The 18,141-nt window shown below is 33.4% G+C and overlaps 1 protein-coding gene across 2 annotated transcripts; it reads left to right on the forward strand.

Moving 5' to 3' along the window:
* The first annotated feature begins 7,684 nt into the window (after positions 1-7,684).
* On the forward strand, positions 7,685-16,048 carry LOC139877923 (uncharacterized). Of its 2 annotated transcripts, none has more exons than XM_071865324.1 (15): positions 7,685-7,981; positions 8,196-8,284; positions 8,943-9,097; positions 9,207-9,271; positions 9,380-9,568; positions 10,223-10,277; positions 10,523-10,702; positions 10,826-10,956; positions 11,057-11,243; positions 11,961-12,020; positions 12,106-12,342; positions 12,627-12,885; positions 13,406-13,611; positions 14,899-14,949; positions 15,196-16,048. In XM_071865324.1, exons 1-15 carry the CDS (start codon positions 7,785-7,787, stop codon positions 15,484-15,486), a joined length of 2,352 nt encoding a protein of 783 aa, XP_071721425.1. In that variant the 5' UTR covers positions 7,685-7,784; the 3' UTR covers positions 15,487-16,048. The 2 variants fall into 2 exon arrangements, with proteins under 2 accessions (XP_071721425.1, XP_071721424.1); XM_071865323.1 differs by having other exon boundaries at positions 10,217-10,277; positions 15,196-16,047.
* The last annotated feature ends 2,093 nt before the right edge of the window (positions 16,049-18,141 follow it).

Below are 18,141 nucleotides of genomic sequence, written 5' to 3' on the forward strand. Positions count from 1 at the left end.
AGGATGAAATACCCAAAGGATCGGAGAAGCATCTTAATATTCGGGAAGACGGAACCCGGTATAGGGCTGAAAGGATTTGGGTACCAAAATTTGGAGATATGAGAGAAATGGTACTTAGAGAAGCTCATAAAACCAGATACTCAATACATCCTGGAACGGGGAAGATGTACAAGGATCTCAAGAACCATTTTTGGTGGCCGGGTATGAAAGCCGATGTTGCTAAATACATAGGAGAATGTTTGACGTGTTCTAAGGTCAAAGCTGAGCATCAGAAACCATCAGGTCTACTTCAACAACCCGAAATCCCGGAATGGAAATGGGAAAACATTACCATGGATTTCATCACTAAATTGCCAAGGACTGCAAGTGGTTTTGATACTATTTGGGTAATAGTTGATCGTCTCACCAAATCAGCACACTTCCTGCCAATAAGAGAAGATGACAAGATGGAGAAGTTAGCACGACTGTATTTGAAGGAAGTCGTCTCCAGACATGGAATACCAATCTCTATTATCTCTGATAGGGATGGCAGATTTATTTCAAGATTCTGGCAGACATTACAGCAAGCATTAGGAACTCGTCTAGACATGAGTACTGCCTATCATCCACAAACTGATGGGCAGAGCGAAAGGACGATACAAACGCTTGAAGACATGCTACGAGCATGTGTTATTGATTTCGGAAACAGTTGGGATCGACATCTACCGTTAGCAGAATTTTCCTACAACAACAGCTACCATTCAAGCATTGAGATGGCGCCGTTTGAAGCACTTTATGGTAGAAAGTGCAGGTCTCCGATTTGTTGGAGTGAAGTGGGGGATAGACAGATTACGGGTCCAGAGATTATACAAGAAACTACTGAGAAGATCATCCAAATTCAACAACGGTTGAAAACCGCCCAAAGTCGACAAAAGAGCTACGCTGACATTAAAAGAAAAGATATAGAATTTGAAATTGGAGAGATGGTCATGCTTAAAGTTGCACCTTGGAAAGGCGTTGTTCGATTTGGTAAACGAGGGAAATTAAATCCAAGGTATATTGGACCATTCAAGATTATTGATCGTGTCGGACCAGTAACTTACCGACTTGAGTTACCTCAACAACTCGCGGCTGTACATAACACTTTCCACGTCTCGAATTTGAAGAAATATTTTGCTAAAGAAGATCTCACTATTCCGTTAGATGAAATCCAAATCAACGAAAAACTCCAATTCATCGAAGAACCCGTCGAAATAATGGATCGTGAGGTTAAAAGACTTAAGCAAAACAAGATACCAATTGTTAAGGTTCGATGGAATGCTCGTAGAGGACCCGAGTTCACTTGGGAGCGTGAAGATCAGATGAAGAAGAAATACCCGCATCTATTTCCAGAAGATTCGTCAACACCTTCAACAGCTTAAAATTTCGGGACGAAATTTATTTAACGGGTAGGTACTGTAGTGACCCGAACTTTTCCATGTTTATATATATTAATTGAGATTGATATTTACATGATTAGATGTTTCCAACATGTTAAGCAATCAAACTTGTTAAGACTTGATTAATTGAAATAGGTTTCATATAGACAATTGACCACCCAAGTTGACCGGTGATTCACGAACGTTAAAACTTGTAAAAACTATATGATGACATATATATGGTTATATATATAGTTAACATGATATTATGATAAGTAAACATATCATTAAGTATATTAACAATGAACTACATATGTAAAAACAAGACTACTAACTTAATGATTTTGAAACGAGACATATATGTAACGATTATCGTTGTAACGACATTTAATGTATATATATCATATTAAGAGATATTCGTACATCATAATATCATGATAATATAATAATTTAAAATCTCTTTTGATATTATAAACATTGGGTTAACAACATTTAACAAGATCGTTAACCTAAAGGTTTCAAAACAACATTTACATGTAACGACTAACGATGACTTAACGACTCAGTTAAAATGTATATACATGTAGTGTTTTAATATGTATTCATACACTTTTGAAAGACTTCAAGACACTTATCAAAATACTTCTACTTAACAAAAATGCTTACAATTACATCCTCGTTCAGTTTCATCAACAATTCTACTAGTATGCAACCGTATTCGTACTCGTACAATACACAGCTTTTAGATGTATGTACTATTGGTATATACACTCCAATGATCAGCTCTTAGCAGCCCATGTGAGTCACCTAACACATGTGGGAACCATCATTTGGCAACTAGCATGAAATATCTCATAAAATTACAAAAATATGAGTAATCATTCATGACTTATTTACATGAAAACAAAATTACATATCCTTTATATCTAATCCATACACCAACGACCAAAAACACCTACAAACACTTTCATTCTTCAATTTTCTTCATCTAATTGATCTCTCTCAAGTTCTATCTTCAAGTTCTAAGTGTTCTTCATAAATTCCAAAAGTTCTAGTTTCATAAAATCAAGAATACTTTCAAGTTTGCTAGCTCACTTCCAATCTTGTAAGGTAATCATCCAACCTCAAGAAATCTTTGTTTCTTACAGTAGGTTATCATTCTAATACAAGGTAATAATCATATTCAAACTTTGGTTCAATTTCTATAACTATAACAATCTTATTTCAAGTGATGATCTTACTTGAACTTGTTTTCGTGTCATGATTCTGCTTCAAGAACTTCGAGCCATCCAAGGATCCATTGAAGCTAGATCCATTTTTCTCTTTTCCAGTAGGTTTATCCAAGGAACTTAAGGTAGTAATGATGTTCATAACATCATTCGATTCATACATATAAAGCTATCTTATTCGAAGGTTTAAACTTGTAATTACTAGAACATAGTTTAGTTAATTCTAAACTTGTTCGCAAACAAAAGTTAATCCTTCTAACTTGACTTTTAAAATCAACTAAACACATGTTCTATATCTATATGATATGCTAACTTAATGATTTAAAACCTGGAAACACGAAAAACACCGTAAAACCGGATTTACGCCGTCGTAGTAACACCGCGGGCTGTTTTGGGTTAGTTAATTAAAAACTATGATAAACTTTGATTTAAAAGTTGTTATTCTGAGAAAATGATTTTTATTATGAACATGAAACTATATCCAAAAATTATGGTTAAACTCAAAGTGGAAGTATGTTTTCTAAAATGGTCATCTAGACGTCGTTCTTTCGACTGAAATGACTACCTTTACAAAAACGACTTGTAACTTATTTTTTCGACTATAAACCTATACTTTTTCTGTTTAGATTCATAAAATAGAGTTCAATATGAAACCATAGCAATTTGATTCACTCAAAACGGATTTAAAATGAAGAAGTTATGGGTAAAACAAGATTGGATAATTTTTCTCATTTTAGCTACGTGAAAATTGGTAACAAATCTATTCCAACCATAACTTAATCAACTTGTATTGTATATTATGTAATCTTGAGATACCATAGACACGTATACAATGTTTCGACCTATCATGTCGACACATCTATATATATTTCGGAACAACCATAGACACTCTATATGTGAATGTTGGAGTTAGCTATACAGGGTTGAGGTTGATTCCAAAATATATATAGTTTGAGTTGTGATCAATACTGAGATACGTATACACTGGGTCGTGGATTGATTCAAAATAATATTTATTGATTTATTTCTGTACATCTAACTGTGGACAACTAGTTGTAGGTTACTAACGAGGACAGCTGACTTAATAAACTTAAAACATCAAAATATATTAAAAGTGTTGTAAATATATTTTAAACATACTTTGATATATATGTATATATTGTTATAGGTTCGTGAATCAACCAGTGGCCAAGTCTTACTTCCCGACGAAGTAAAAATCTGTGAAAGTGAGTTATAGTCCCACTTTTAAAATCTAATATTTTTGGGATGAGAATACATGCAGGTTTTATAAATGATTTACAAAGTAGACACAAGTACGTGAAACTACATTCTATGGTTGAATTATCGAAATCGAATATGCCCCTTTTTATTAAGTCTGGTAATCTAAGAATTAGGGAACAGACACCCTAATTGACGCGAATCCTAAAGATAGATCTATTGGGCTTAACAAACCCCATCCAAAGTACCGGATGCTTTAGTACTTCGAAATTTATATCATATCCGAAGGGTGTCCCGGAATGATGGGGATATTCTTATATATGCATCTTGTTAATGTCGGTTACCAGGTGTTCACCATATGAATGATTTTTATCTCTATGTATGGGATGTGTATTGAAATATGAAATCTTGTGGTCTATTATTATGATTTGATATATATAGGTTAAACCTATAACTCACCAACATTTTTGTTGACGTTTTAAGCATGTTTATTCTCAGGTAATTATTAAGAGCTTCCGCTGTTGCATACTTAAATAAGGACGAGATTTGGAGTCCATGCTTGTATGATATTGTGTAAAAACTGCATTCAAGAAACTTATTTTGTTGTAACATATTTGTATTGTAAACCATTATGTAATGGTCGTGTGTAAACAGGATATTTTAGATTATCATTATTTGATAATCTACGTAAAGCTTTTTTTAAAACCTTTATCTATGAAATAAAGGTTATGGTTTGTTTTAAAAATGAATGCAGTCTTTGAAAAACGTCTCATATAGAGGTCAAAACCTCGCAACGAAATCAATTAATATGGAACGTTTTTAATCAATAAGAACGGGACATTTCATTAGCCCCCGTTGTAAGAATTATATTGTATTAACTACCACAGTGAGATGATTTTTTCATTGCACTACGCAATAGCTACCATTGGTGAGTTGTTTGAAAGGTTTCGGTGTTCTTCATATGAATGATTTTACAGCAGGAATAGACCTGCACAGATTGTTTTCTAATTATGAGTATCTTGTGGTCTATTATATTATTGAAAATGATTGATTATGAAAAACTAATGAACTCACCAACCTTTTGGTTGACACTTAAAAACATATTTATTCTCAGGTATTAAAGAAATCATCCGCTGTGCATATGCTCATTTTAAAGATATTACTTGGAGTCTTTCATGGCATATATTTCGAAAGACGTTGCATTCGAGTCATTGAGTTCATCAGGATTATAATTAAGTCAATTATAGTTGGATAGTGGATATTATGAAATAGTATGCATGCCTGTCAATTTTCGATGTAAAGAAAGTTTATCTTTTAAAAACGAATGCAATGTTTGTAAAATATATCATATAGAGGTCAAATACCTCGCGATGTAATCAACTATTGTGAATCGTTTATAATGTATATGAACGGGTCCTTTCAAGCGAGAGGTTAATGATTAATTTTCCAAGTCACCAAAATATCCACCTTACAATTTAAAAGATGTTTCCGTATGAGTTGTCAATTGTTCATCCAAATTTCAGATGGTATACCTCAATTATCTAATGATGATATTCCTGATCATTTTAAATATTTTATTGAACATTATGATGCATTCGGTAGATAATCTTTTACTATTCTTCAAAAATGTACTTCCACCCACGCCGATTGGTGTATGAAATGGTTGCAGATATGTTCGATAAATATTTGAGTGAACAATCGTCAATACTATGTCTTGACAACTTTTGTAAATGTATCATCGACTTATATTACATATAGTATATGAGAAGGACGGTTGAACAAGACAATGCATGTTTATATATTGCACATGAAGAGAAACACGAGTTTAAGGAGATGTTGGGTAATATTGACCAAAAACTGTCCTAATTGATTGAAAAGATAACATACTAGGGGTGACCAAAGACGTTGTACAATCATGCTTTAAGTTGTTGCTTCATATGATTTATAGATATGACATGCATTTTTTGGGATGACGGGTTGTAACAATTATTTGAATGTTTTGAACCAATCTACTTTGTTTGATGAACTTAAGAATGAAATTGCTCCACCCACATCATTTGATGTCAATGGACATTATTATAACAAAGGGTATTACATAGCCGACAATTTATATCCGGATTGGGCGACTCTTATCAAAGGGTGGTCGTCTTCTACTGATGAACAAAATGCTAAATTCACTATATTTCAAGCTAGTGCACGTAAGAACGTGGAGAGAGCATTTTGGGTTCTTCAAGGTCAATTTCATACCTTGAAGATACCTTTCACGTAGTATAAAAGTGAACAACACGAGAAGAGTGATGCATTGTTGTTTAATTCTTCATAACATGATTCAATAAGAGAATGGATTCACACTTACTCTATATGAGGAAAGAGGTCTTGTTCGTGACCAAGAGAACCGAACCTAACGAGTTAGAGATATAGGTCGGGATCAAGAAATGGTTAGTAGGGTGATAAGAGATAAGCGGTTTCACGACCATGTCACATATGCTCCAGTTGAGCACATTTGGGATCTTTCTCATGATTTCCGTACTTTGAATGTCCTTTAAATGTTTATGTAACTTTTTTAGTTTATGTTGTTTAATTTATGTCATGTTTAATTTATGAATATTAATTTATGACATTTTTATTTTATGATTTCAATTTATGTTATTTTTATTTTATGTAATTTTTATTGTATGAAATTTAACTAGAATGTAACGTAGTAAATATCTCATTGGAGGGAAATGACGATAATACTCCGCATATGATTTATGGAAAAAATAATGCGGGGAACAATAAATGTATATATTGTATTGACATTCGATATAAATTTATAAATTTATGTAATTTAAATCATTAGTATAATACATATTAAATATAAAGTTTAATCAAGAAAACTAATAAAAAATTAAAATTGGTGGAACTCCTTTTGACATTCATAACATTACTTTTGCCACGTCACAGTGGCATTCCAAAAAATACACTATCTGACTTCACGTCAGTTTCAAAAAGTGTCACGATTAGAAGTTATCTTAACCGGTGTATAATCATAGTGTTAAGACTTTTTTTAACCGTGACTGTGACGTCAAAGGCAAACTATGTATTTTTGGTTATGTGGCAAAGTCATTATTTGACATTCGTTAATCAAGAATGTCAATTTTTATGTCAAATATTTGTAAGGTGACGTGGTAAGATACGATTGGAAATGCAGTGAAAAAAATACATTAATAACAAAACATATTTTTGATTCGACGGATCCCCATTTCACGGCTAACGCTATTTTCGTTAAAACCATAACTCACGGCGGTGACTAACGTTAGGTTAACCGGTTTCAGTTTTTGTTAGATTTGTCAACATGACTAACGAGCTATATGTGACGCTCGGTTAATAACAGTCCAAGACATTAAGATCACTTAAAAAGCATCCTTTAGTCCAAAACATACTTGTACCAAATTTAATTTTAATTTTATTCTTTAGTCCTTTAAACATACTCGTACCAAATTTAATTTTTAATTTCCAAAAATAATTCAATCACTCTCAGATTTGATCAAATTTTTCTTCTTTGTAAGCACACCAAAGTCTCCCTAATCTTCGCCGGCCGTACACTTCTCTTCTCGCCGGCGCCGTCGTCTACTTCCAAGCCGTCATCTTTCTCCCGATCTAAACCCTAATCACTCCTACATAACTTCAAAATCATTTCAGCATTCATTAATTACCCCTTGGTTATTTCAGATTCAAAAATCTCCAAATTAGGGTTTTGATTTAACGTCAAATCCATCGAAATGATGTAAATCACACCGTAGAGATCATCACATCTCACTTACGAGACTTCAAATTCATTGTAGCATTGTGTAATTCCATCCCTATTTTTCCAAATTGCAAAATTAGGGTTAAATTGGGGGAGGATTTACAGAAGGGATGCTTATTACAGTGATTCAGGTAGATATCATCATAATCAGTTATGCTACGCCGTTTTAAATGGTTCATAGCTGGTTTTAATCAACAAAAGACAGCTAAACCTAAGGGAGATGCAAAGTTGTTGCCTTTACCAAAGGAATATAATTCGAGTGCTCGAAATCGCAAGTCAATGTTTGAGGCTGTTCATGAAGTTGCAATATATATTCATCGGTTTCATAACCTAGATTTATTTCAGCAAGGGTAATAATGATTGTACTATAAATAAGTAATTTACATAATCACAGACACACATACATATACATATATGTATATGCATTTTACTGTATAGTATTACTGTATTTAAGTTGACTATAGATTGAAAATCTAGCTATTTATAAGAATGATGCAAATTAAAGCTATTTATAAGAATGATGCAAATTAAGTGAGTGTAGATTTACATTTTTGATGATTACAGGTGGTATCAGATCAAGATTACTATGAGATGGGAAGATAGTGAATATGCATCGTTGGTGGGTACACCTTCAAGAGTGGTTCAGTATGACGGTACTTTATTTTTGTTTTGTTCATTGTGCACATCTGAGTAATAACCTTTACCATTAATGATGATATATAAGTTTACTTGCATTACCGAGCTCTTAGCTTATTTACACCGATTTTAATTGGCGCAAATCAATCTACTTTTAGAAATTACATTAAAATATCTTACAATCATGACTGTAGCATCCAACATGGAACTGGCATATTTAGACAATTTAAGAAGAAAAGTCTTTGTTTCCCTTTATGAAGGGATGGAGTTGTGTTAAGAGTAGTATAACCAGGAGTTGAGGCGAGTCTAAATAAATTGAGGTTGTTAAGGGACATAACATAATCATTTAAATATGTGAAAAATCTTATGCAATTTGGAATTTTAATACCTCAATTCAAATAGAAATATCAGAGATCAGGATATAGTTAGTTTGTGAATGCATGCTTAATGAGCTTAAACTCGGTTATTCTGGGATCGTGGACATGTGTTGGTCTTGATATCAGTTAATAGTGGTTACTCTTCTGACATATGCATCTTAAATTGTTAGCTTATTTTTTGTTTCTTTATAATTTTCAAGTATTTTTCTTAGTCATTACAGAAGAGCTGATGTATATATTCAGCTTGTTATCAGGAGAAAAATAACTAATGTTATGCTACATTTATTTTGGATCACAGCTCCTGTTCTTGGTTCTGATGATGTATTGGGCGTTTGGAAGATTGATGACATGGACCATAGTTTTTCATCACAGCCTTTTCGGATACGATACGCAAGGCAGGATATTCTTCTATCTGTCATGATAGCTTTCAACTTATCTCTTGGTAGAATTGAGGTCTCTTTCTTTCTCTGCACTTTCTTCTCTCATGGGTTAAATTACCCGAAGCAATATCATCACAATTCTATCATAATATTGACAACTGATTATCTCCTACAATCTTCAGGGTCCAATTACATCCGCAGTAATACTAAAATTTGAGCTTTTGTACGCACCTGTTCTTGAGAATGGGTTAGTAAATAATGTTTCATTATGGTTATGGCACCAACTTAGAAACAAAAAATTGCTTTTCTTTTGAAATATTTAGTTGCTATAGTGTTTTTAATGCTCCATCAACAGCTCCAATATGCAGGACTCTCCAGATGTATCCCCTGCTGCAGTACATGAATTCCGAATTCCATCTAAGGCTCTACTTGGATTACATTCATATTGTCCTGTTCATTTTGATGCTTTTCATTCTGTTCTTGTTGATACAAGTGTTCATATCGCCTTACTGAAAGGAGGTGTTCATGCTATGAAGAAACCTAGGTTGGTTGTTAAATTTAGTCATACCAGTCAAGAATTTACATTCGTTGATTTTAGGGGTGACAGTTTTGACTCATCAACTTACGAATTGGTCATTTTGGGATATTGTTTATTTATAATGGGTCAAACAGGTCAAACGAAACAAATATTCTAAAGATAAACGCTACATATGCGCCACACACATTGAAAGTCGGCCAAACTGTTTCATCAATTCAGCCTCAGGGCATTCACTAATTAAAGCCAATGGACAAAAATTTGTTAGTGGTTTAACCCGACCTGACCTATACTTACTGTTGTCAAAGTTGGCCGAGTCGTCGATTTGGGGACTCGCCCATCCGAGTCGCCTAAAAACGCCTTAAAAGTCGGTCAACGCTTAAAAGTCAAGTCAAAGGTGCGCTGAATTGGGGAGTCAATCTAAATTAGATCTATGTTTGAAATATTTATTCTTTATGTTTGATATATTTATGTGTAATTTATTACCAAAAGTCAACGTTAGTCAACGCCCGACTCGTCCCCTACTTGGGACTTTTACATTCTTGCCTATACTAAAAATGAACTGTTGTGAGTTGGTATCCAACCCATCGATGCGTATTGATTTCTGATCAATATCGGAAGCTTATGCGAAGTTAGACTAACTGTATTACCTTTTAGTCGCAGCAGTTCTAAAATTAATGAAGAACCTGCCAGTGACAAGTATGACAAGGAAAATCAAGTATGTATTTTTTCAGCCTTATCTGGATTCTGTATTTTAATTAACATGTTATAATGATTTCCGTTTGCTTAGTTTTTTGTATTTTGTGATGATTGTTTGATTTCAAGTTTTTAACAATATTAGTTTATCTCTTTCTCATATATTACATAAATCAGCATCTGCAAATTAAGTTGTTTTGCTAGGTGCAACGATAACTCCATTCATAATTTGCTTGAATTCTCTTCTAACGTATTAAACCGAATCAGGTTTTGCTTGTGAAAGCATTTCTAAAGTCTCGTGCAACTCTACTCCAAGAGTTACAAAATCTTAGTAAGGCAATAAATGAAACAGTCGATTTGTCTGGTTTGACTTCTCAACATGATGAGGCGAAGTTCTTGCGTGTTTCTGCAGAAGTTGGCATGGAGACTTCTAATGACGATTTGCAAGTACGAGAAAACATGAACACTGTTTCCTAGTTGTTTACCTTAGTTTATTTAATACCGAGTGCTTTCATTTATCTGTAAATTTTTCTGTTTTTAATTATACATTTTGTTTATGTCCTTGCACAGGTCCCAAACAGTACTAGTGGATCTTCAAGTGATTACATTTGTTCCCTACAAAAAGATGAACTTTATCGTCTTTTTCATTCACTTGGGGATCAAAATCTCTATTTATGGAGCACATTTCTGAAGTTTCACAGGTTTAAATGCTATGTGTTTATATTGCATTTATTAGTTCTGTAATATACAGAAGGTTGATATAGTATATACACAAGTTTTCATTTTTTTAATGCACATTAGGGCTCACAAAACAAAGATTTTGGATTATTTGCGCAACTCTTGGGCTGTTGACCGTAGATCTGAATGGTCAATATGGATGGTGTACTCTAAGGTTGAGATGCCTCAACAACCAACCCGAAACGAGTTTGATGACTCGTACCATCGTCTTCGTGCCAAAGTTCCTGTTCATCGGAAGATAACCGAAGATGTAAGTTTTTTGCTTCTTTTTTATTTGTTTTTATTTTTTAACTTACCACAAAGTTTAAATATAATAGACATGACCAAATTAGAGGGTGTTTGGATGTGTGAAATGTAACATTTTATCTGAGCAGTTAGTTCAGTTGTTTCAGTGAAGTGATTCTCATTCTGATTATATGATCATGTAGAGGTCTAGTAATTAGTTATAATTATTTAAAGAAAACTGAAAGGCCATATTTTACTAAATTATACCTTATAATAAATATCTATTTACTTTTCAGAAATATTCTATTATGAAAAAGATTATTGTTGGAATTATATATGGTAATTTCTTGTAATATATTTTCAATGACTTGCAATTTTTATATCAGGTTTGTATGAAATGAATTCGTATTCATACATTAATTAAATTTTAGTTTGGCCTTATTTAGTTACTTGTATACTTAAAAGATTTAATTTAATTTAATTTAATATAACACTCAAACAACTGATTATCTTTGATCATTACAACTTTAAAGCTCTTGCAGCAAGTTTTATCATGACTGATAATCCAATTCTGCTTATACACATCGAATCCAGCTTCTATGGCACACATCGATGTGCCCCCATGTTGCAGGGGGGCACACATCAAAGTGCCCCCTTAAATAAATATTGTGACAACTATCTTTTATGTTTTATGATTAATCTGGTTGGTTATCTAACTCTTTCATGAAATCTTCTTTTCTAGCCTTCCCAGGCTGCAGCAATGCGGGCTGAGCTTCATCGGCGTAGTATTGCACAGATGAGAGTAAGCCATTGTTCTCCAAGGCTTTATTATTTCACTTTCTTTCTTTGGGGTCTATAAATTATAAACTTGTTTGATTTGTATGCAGATAAATAATCGTTCAATTCAAGACCTTCATATATTTGGAGATCCTTCACGTATACCTATTATAATCATTGAACGTGTAGTAAATGCACCGTTGCGTTCACCCAGTGGAAATTCGTACTTCAGGAATATCGATCCAAAAGATACTAAGACCATTCTTCCAGAGGTTGACTCAAGTTTGACCAGCAATAATCAAAAGGGTCGTATTTTGAAGATTGCCGTGTTTGTTCATGGTTTCCAGGTATGCTACACTTTTTGCATCCTCCAATATGTGTGTAAATTTCTTGTAGGCTCTTAGGTTTAGTGTCTTTAGTGGTAATATAAAACGTAAACAAATTAATCCGCTTATTAAACGTGTTGTAGCTTTCTTATAAATTTTGCGAAGCTTTTTGCATTGAAGTGCATCGTATTATTTTAACAAACTCAATGAAAAGATAATCCCTTATAAAAAATCTTTAAAAGGTTTTTTTCATTGGAAAAGGTTGAAAAAATACTAAATCTTCATGATATGATTATAATGAGCAGGGACATCATTTGGATCTACGCCTTGTGCGGAATCAATGGCTTCTCATAGATCCAAAAGTCGAGTTTTTAATGTCGGAGGTTAACGAAGACAAAACGTCTGAAGACTTCAGGGAGATGGGATTAAGACTGGCTCAAGAAGTCATTGCCTTTGTGAAAAAAAAGATGGATAAAGCCTCAAGATCTGGTACCTTAAAAAATGTCAAACTCAGCTTTGTTGGCCACTCAATTGGAAATGTGATTGTACGAACGGCCCTGGCAGGTATAGAAACTTCTTATTTATTCCTCTTGATTGCTTAATGGGTAGGTGCCAATATTGATGGTTCGGTCGACCCTCAAGCCTTTTTGTCCGTCTTGAACTTTACAAGTAATCGATGCATCATATGATTGCAGACTGACTTACGGACCGTGTTGTCGGACCGTGTTGTAAAACACCCCGATTACTCCTTTTTAAGAACCAACCAATCCGATTTTCCAAAATCAGTCGAATTAATCGGTCAACGTTGGTTAACGGGTCAAAATCGGATTTGTTGGTCAAAGCCAGTCAAAGTCAAAATTGGTCAAAGTAAGTTATGGTAACTATATCATCACCATATTTATAGTTATTGTCCCCTGATTGAGGGTTGTAGGAATTGTACGACACTTTGGGTTACTTTTCAATGAATTTTTTTCTATCTACCTTTTTCACCTAATTTGAATTCAAACATGACCCAAATAAATGGAAATTTGTACCTGTGTTGCTTAACGTTATGTTGATATATTTTTTCAAATTAAAATTGCAGAGAGCATCATGGAGCCGTACCATAGGTATCTGCATACATATGTCTCCGTTTCGGGCCCACATTTAGGTTATCTCTATAGTTCGAATTCTCTTTTCAATTCTGGATTGTGGCTGTTGAAGAAGCTTAAAAATACTCGTTGCATTCATCAGCTGACTTTCACTGATGATGTTGACCTAGAAAATACTTTCCTATACAAGCTCTCTAAGGTACAAACTATATACTTATTAAAAGAAAAAACCTCAAATTCATGGTCAAACTTTGACCGTCAAAGTTACTAGTTAAACATCACCCTTTTGGCTTTGAAACTGGTGAGCCCTGCGAATCATTCGGGCTGCTCACTTACATAAAGTATTCATTAGTTATCTTCTAATATTTTGTGAGGGAAATGTTTTGTGTGTCTAAAAAGAATTGAAAACGATGCAATCGTGCTTAAACTTGTCACATCAAGGATGGCAATGAACATCCGATCCGATGGTTATCCATCTGATCCGATCCGATGGTTATCCATCCGATCCGATCCGATGGATATAAAGTGGATATGGATGATCTAAACGGATGAATATTGGATATGGATATGGTTGTTTATTGGATCGGATATGGATGACAATTTGTAATCCATGGTTGAACTCGATTTCATCCGAAATGCTTAAATATATAAACATATACTATATAAATATAAATATTTCATTATAATTACTCTCAATTATATATAATATTTTATTTATTAAATATATACATATTTCTTTGATTTTTTATTGCACTAGATTTTACTATGTTCTACTATTAATGGCGGGATATTTCCCTCCATATGTAATTGATTTTCAGTCAATGTACCCGTATAGATGATCATATTAATATTGTATGGTGTTTATATGGTATCATCATATCGTATCGTATATTGGTACATATACACACAAATTACTACAGACCAGTCAGTTAAGTGTGATTTCGAGCGTGTAGGTTATATACGTTATGACTTAATTTTAAGTATTTATATAATATAATTTTATAACAAGCTATGAATTTTAATAGTATTAAGTAAAAAAATCTAACGATTAATAATCCAATGGATTAATCCATCGGATATGGATGGATGAATTAAAATTAAATGGATATGGATATCTATGAAACTTTGTTTAGTGGATATGGCGTAATCCGATCCATTGCCATTCCTAGTCACATGGGGTTTTTTTTTAGATAGATGATGTAGAAGACCGTAACAAAGCTTTATTTGGAATTTTTTATTTTCCAAAAAAGATGATGTAGAAGACTTGTATAGTTTTCTGGAAATGACAAAGCTGAACACGTTTTTTTTTACAACTTGAGGAGTACTCGGTCAAAACTGGTCAAATTTCAAAGTCAAACTTGGTTAACATCCGAGTACTCCCCAAATACTCCCTAAAAAGTTCGGCCGAGTACTCTTCAAGTAGCAATTTTTGCTACCTTGACCTTAGTAGTTGTTAAGGTTCTAATATATTTCAATCTTGTTTCAGCAAAAGACGTTGGAAAGTTTCAAGAGCATAATCCTGTTATCATCTCCTCAGGTATTTACTATTCATTCAGATTTCATCAACTTTTATAAGCCCTGACAAGGTTGATGATTCACTATAACACGAGAAATGTAATCGAAATTTTTTAAGATTTTGTATCTTTTCATTGCAAAAGTTCATTTATTTATTTTTCTTTTTTTTTTTTTGGTTGCAAAATTGTGCTTTATGGACAAGATTTTGCCATCTATGGTTGCTATATTCTTTTAGAAGCTAATCACTTTATTAAAAAATGCCTTTCAGGATGGTTATGTTCCTTACCACTCTGCGCGAATCGAACAATGTCAATCATCATCAGGGGACTACTCAAAAAAGGGTAAAATTTTCCACGAAATGCTCAACAATTGCTTGGACCAAATGCGGGCCCCATCTTCCGAGCAACGCATGTTTATGAGATGTGATGTCAACTTTGATACCACATTACAAGGAAGAAACCTGAATACCATTATCGGACGCGCTGCTCACATTGAGTTCTTGGAAACCGACATTTTCGCAAAATTCATTATGTGGTCCTTTCCAGAACTCTTTCGATGATCCATCTCGATAACAGATAACGTTCTCGAATCACAAGCTATTCCTCATGGTCAAAGAAAGTCAATGCCAACTTTGGTTATAAGATAACACACAAATATGAGTTGGTCAAGACAACCTGCAACCCGTATGCAGAAGCGTGACAATGTATATTATATCAGGTAGAAAAGGTGAAAGTTGCTTCAGGTAGGTAACTTTAATATATAACCCACATTATATTTTAAGGTTATAATGTAGATTTTCATGTATAATTCTACACACATAGAGTAATTAGGCGCGCAGGTTCCTGTACTTTATATACGTGGTGGGAACTGGAAATGATATTAGTTGAATATCAAGTGTTTATCCCGAATTTTCCAGCATCCTTGTCAATTGGGTTTATTTCATTTTTTTTTGTCTAAATGTCGTGTTTATATATTTACGGTTTTAGAGCGTTTATATGGTAAATTTGAATACGGGGGGACTGTTTTTCTTACCTTCGAGAGGCGGTTCTTGTTGACAAGGGTTGCAGACCAACTTGACTTACGGTTGTAAGTCGGTAAAAAAAAAAAATAACCTATCAAGTTCTGGTGAGAAGAAATTGGAGGTAGGATCTTGAAAACCTTTCTGCATCTGTAGACAAGTTTGAATGTTAACTTAAATCTTTTGTTAGTAACATTCTACAAACTAAACTACTATTTGTATCATATTTTTAGTTCATGTGAACACAAACATTTCATAAAACAAACAATTTGGATCATATAAATAAGATGTTATTAAATTTATTGTATGTATTTAATTTTTATTAAAATTTCAAATAAAAAAAATAACAAAGAAGCCCGGTTAAAAAATAAAACCCCACATTCGCACACTTCCTCTTTATCGACCTAGGGTGTGTTTAGCGCAACAGTTTATTGGAGCTTATAGGAGTTTGAGCTTATGATTTTAATAAGCTCCAAGTCATAAGCTTCGTTTGATAGATAAATAAAATTGAACTTATAAAAATCATAAGTTTCTAAAAAAATAAGCTATTTATAGTAGTTTTCGAAAAAAAAAGTAGAGTTTATGAACTGTAAAATAAGCTCTAGCTAGTTTATCAAACACTTTTAAAAAATAATAAGCTCCATCTACTAGCTTGAAAAATAAGCTCCAGTTCTAGTTCATACGCTCCAGCTCTAGCTCTAGTTCCAGCTAGTTTCATCTAAACACACCTTTACAAAGCATAAAAAAAAAAAAAATAAGAATTTATCTTAAAGATAAAAAGATCATTTTAACACCTATCTTTAAGAAATTTTGAAATCCATAAATTACATGTACATTGATGATAACTTCATTACTTTAACTTCAAAAATAAATACTTTCAATCAACTTAATTTACAACATATTTATGCATAAATCAAACTTCAGTAACAGCTCTTGAAGTTATAAATAAAAAAACGTAACCCGCAAAGGCTCTATTCTCTCCCTTTCTCCTCCTCTAGGAAGCCATAACAACTAAAGAATCATTGACCTAATGGTATTGTGGTACCCTTTACACCTACAACAACAAAACTTAATCTCACAAAAGTGGGGTATAAGAGATGTAAGATGTAGACAATCCTTCTCTTACCTTAGAATAAAGAGAAGTCATTTCTCCACCCATAGTGAAACACCCAATAGTAAAAAAAAAAATTGAGGGTTCAATTCATGTTGTAAACATATTCGTGAATGATTTTACATACGACGTAAGTCAAAAATCTCCAACGATCCCTATGGTGGAACAATATGATCGGTCTTAGGCAGGGATTGTCTAATACCCCGTCAGAATCCACTAACGGCGTATTAACTCTGGTCCCAATGTTTGGCTTGACTTCTACGTAACAGCAATGTTTTACAGCGGAAGCAACCAATACCTGAGATAAAACATGCAAAACGGATCAACATAAAGTTGAGTGAATCTACATGTTTGAGTAAATAGTTCTCGTATGTTTCATAAAACAGTTTCCATAAATAGTTTGTCGAAAATCATTTCTCAAAATCGTTTATCTGAATAAACTGCTAAGGTTTAATCTCAAAAGTTTGCATATAGCAAATGCTAAGTAATAAACTGTTTGTAAGATGTCAAGTTTCAATTGTGAGTGACATCAAAAAGTTCTTTTTGTTTCATCTGTTGGTAGACATTACTATGTCTAGTTTCAAGTTTGTAAACATCAAGTTTAAGTAACATTCATCGTAAGTTAGGCCACGAGATTTCTGAAAAACTTCGTAAAAGTATACATAAGCATGAGCACTTGATTATAAAACTTTAACCCTGCGGATAGCTAAAGCGCTACACGTATTCCCTTTACCCTTTCTAAGCGATACACCGATCAAGTGTACGAGTAACAACAGAATAGACGCCTGTTATGTTTAGGCGAGGTTTGTCAAACATAACGGTACCGTCCCTATAAGTCGAGCTTACGTAAAGTAATTAATATAATCAAGCTAAGGGATTTTTTATCTGAACTCATATGTATATTGTTTAAGTACTTGTGCCTAATATGTAAAACAGTTGTAAAAAGCATGTTATCTCATCCATGTAAAACGTAGTAGGGACTGTAGACTCATCTTAGCAAAAGCACTGAAATTTCTTAGTAAAATCGTACTGTAGTCGAACAATCACGACAGAACTACGCAACCTAGTCAATTAGATCATCTTAA

The sequence above is a fragment of the Rutidosis leptorrhynchoides genome, chromosome 11 (assembly GCF_046630445.1).
Source record: "Rutidosis leptorrhynchoides isolate AG116_Rl617_1_P2 chromosome 11, CSIRO_AGI_Rlap_v1, whole genome shotgun sequence".
In the NCBI taxonomy this organism is placed as follows: Eukaryota; Viridiplantae; Streptophyta; class Magnoliopsida; order Asterales; family Asteraceae; genus Rutidosis; species Rutidosis leptorrhynchoides.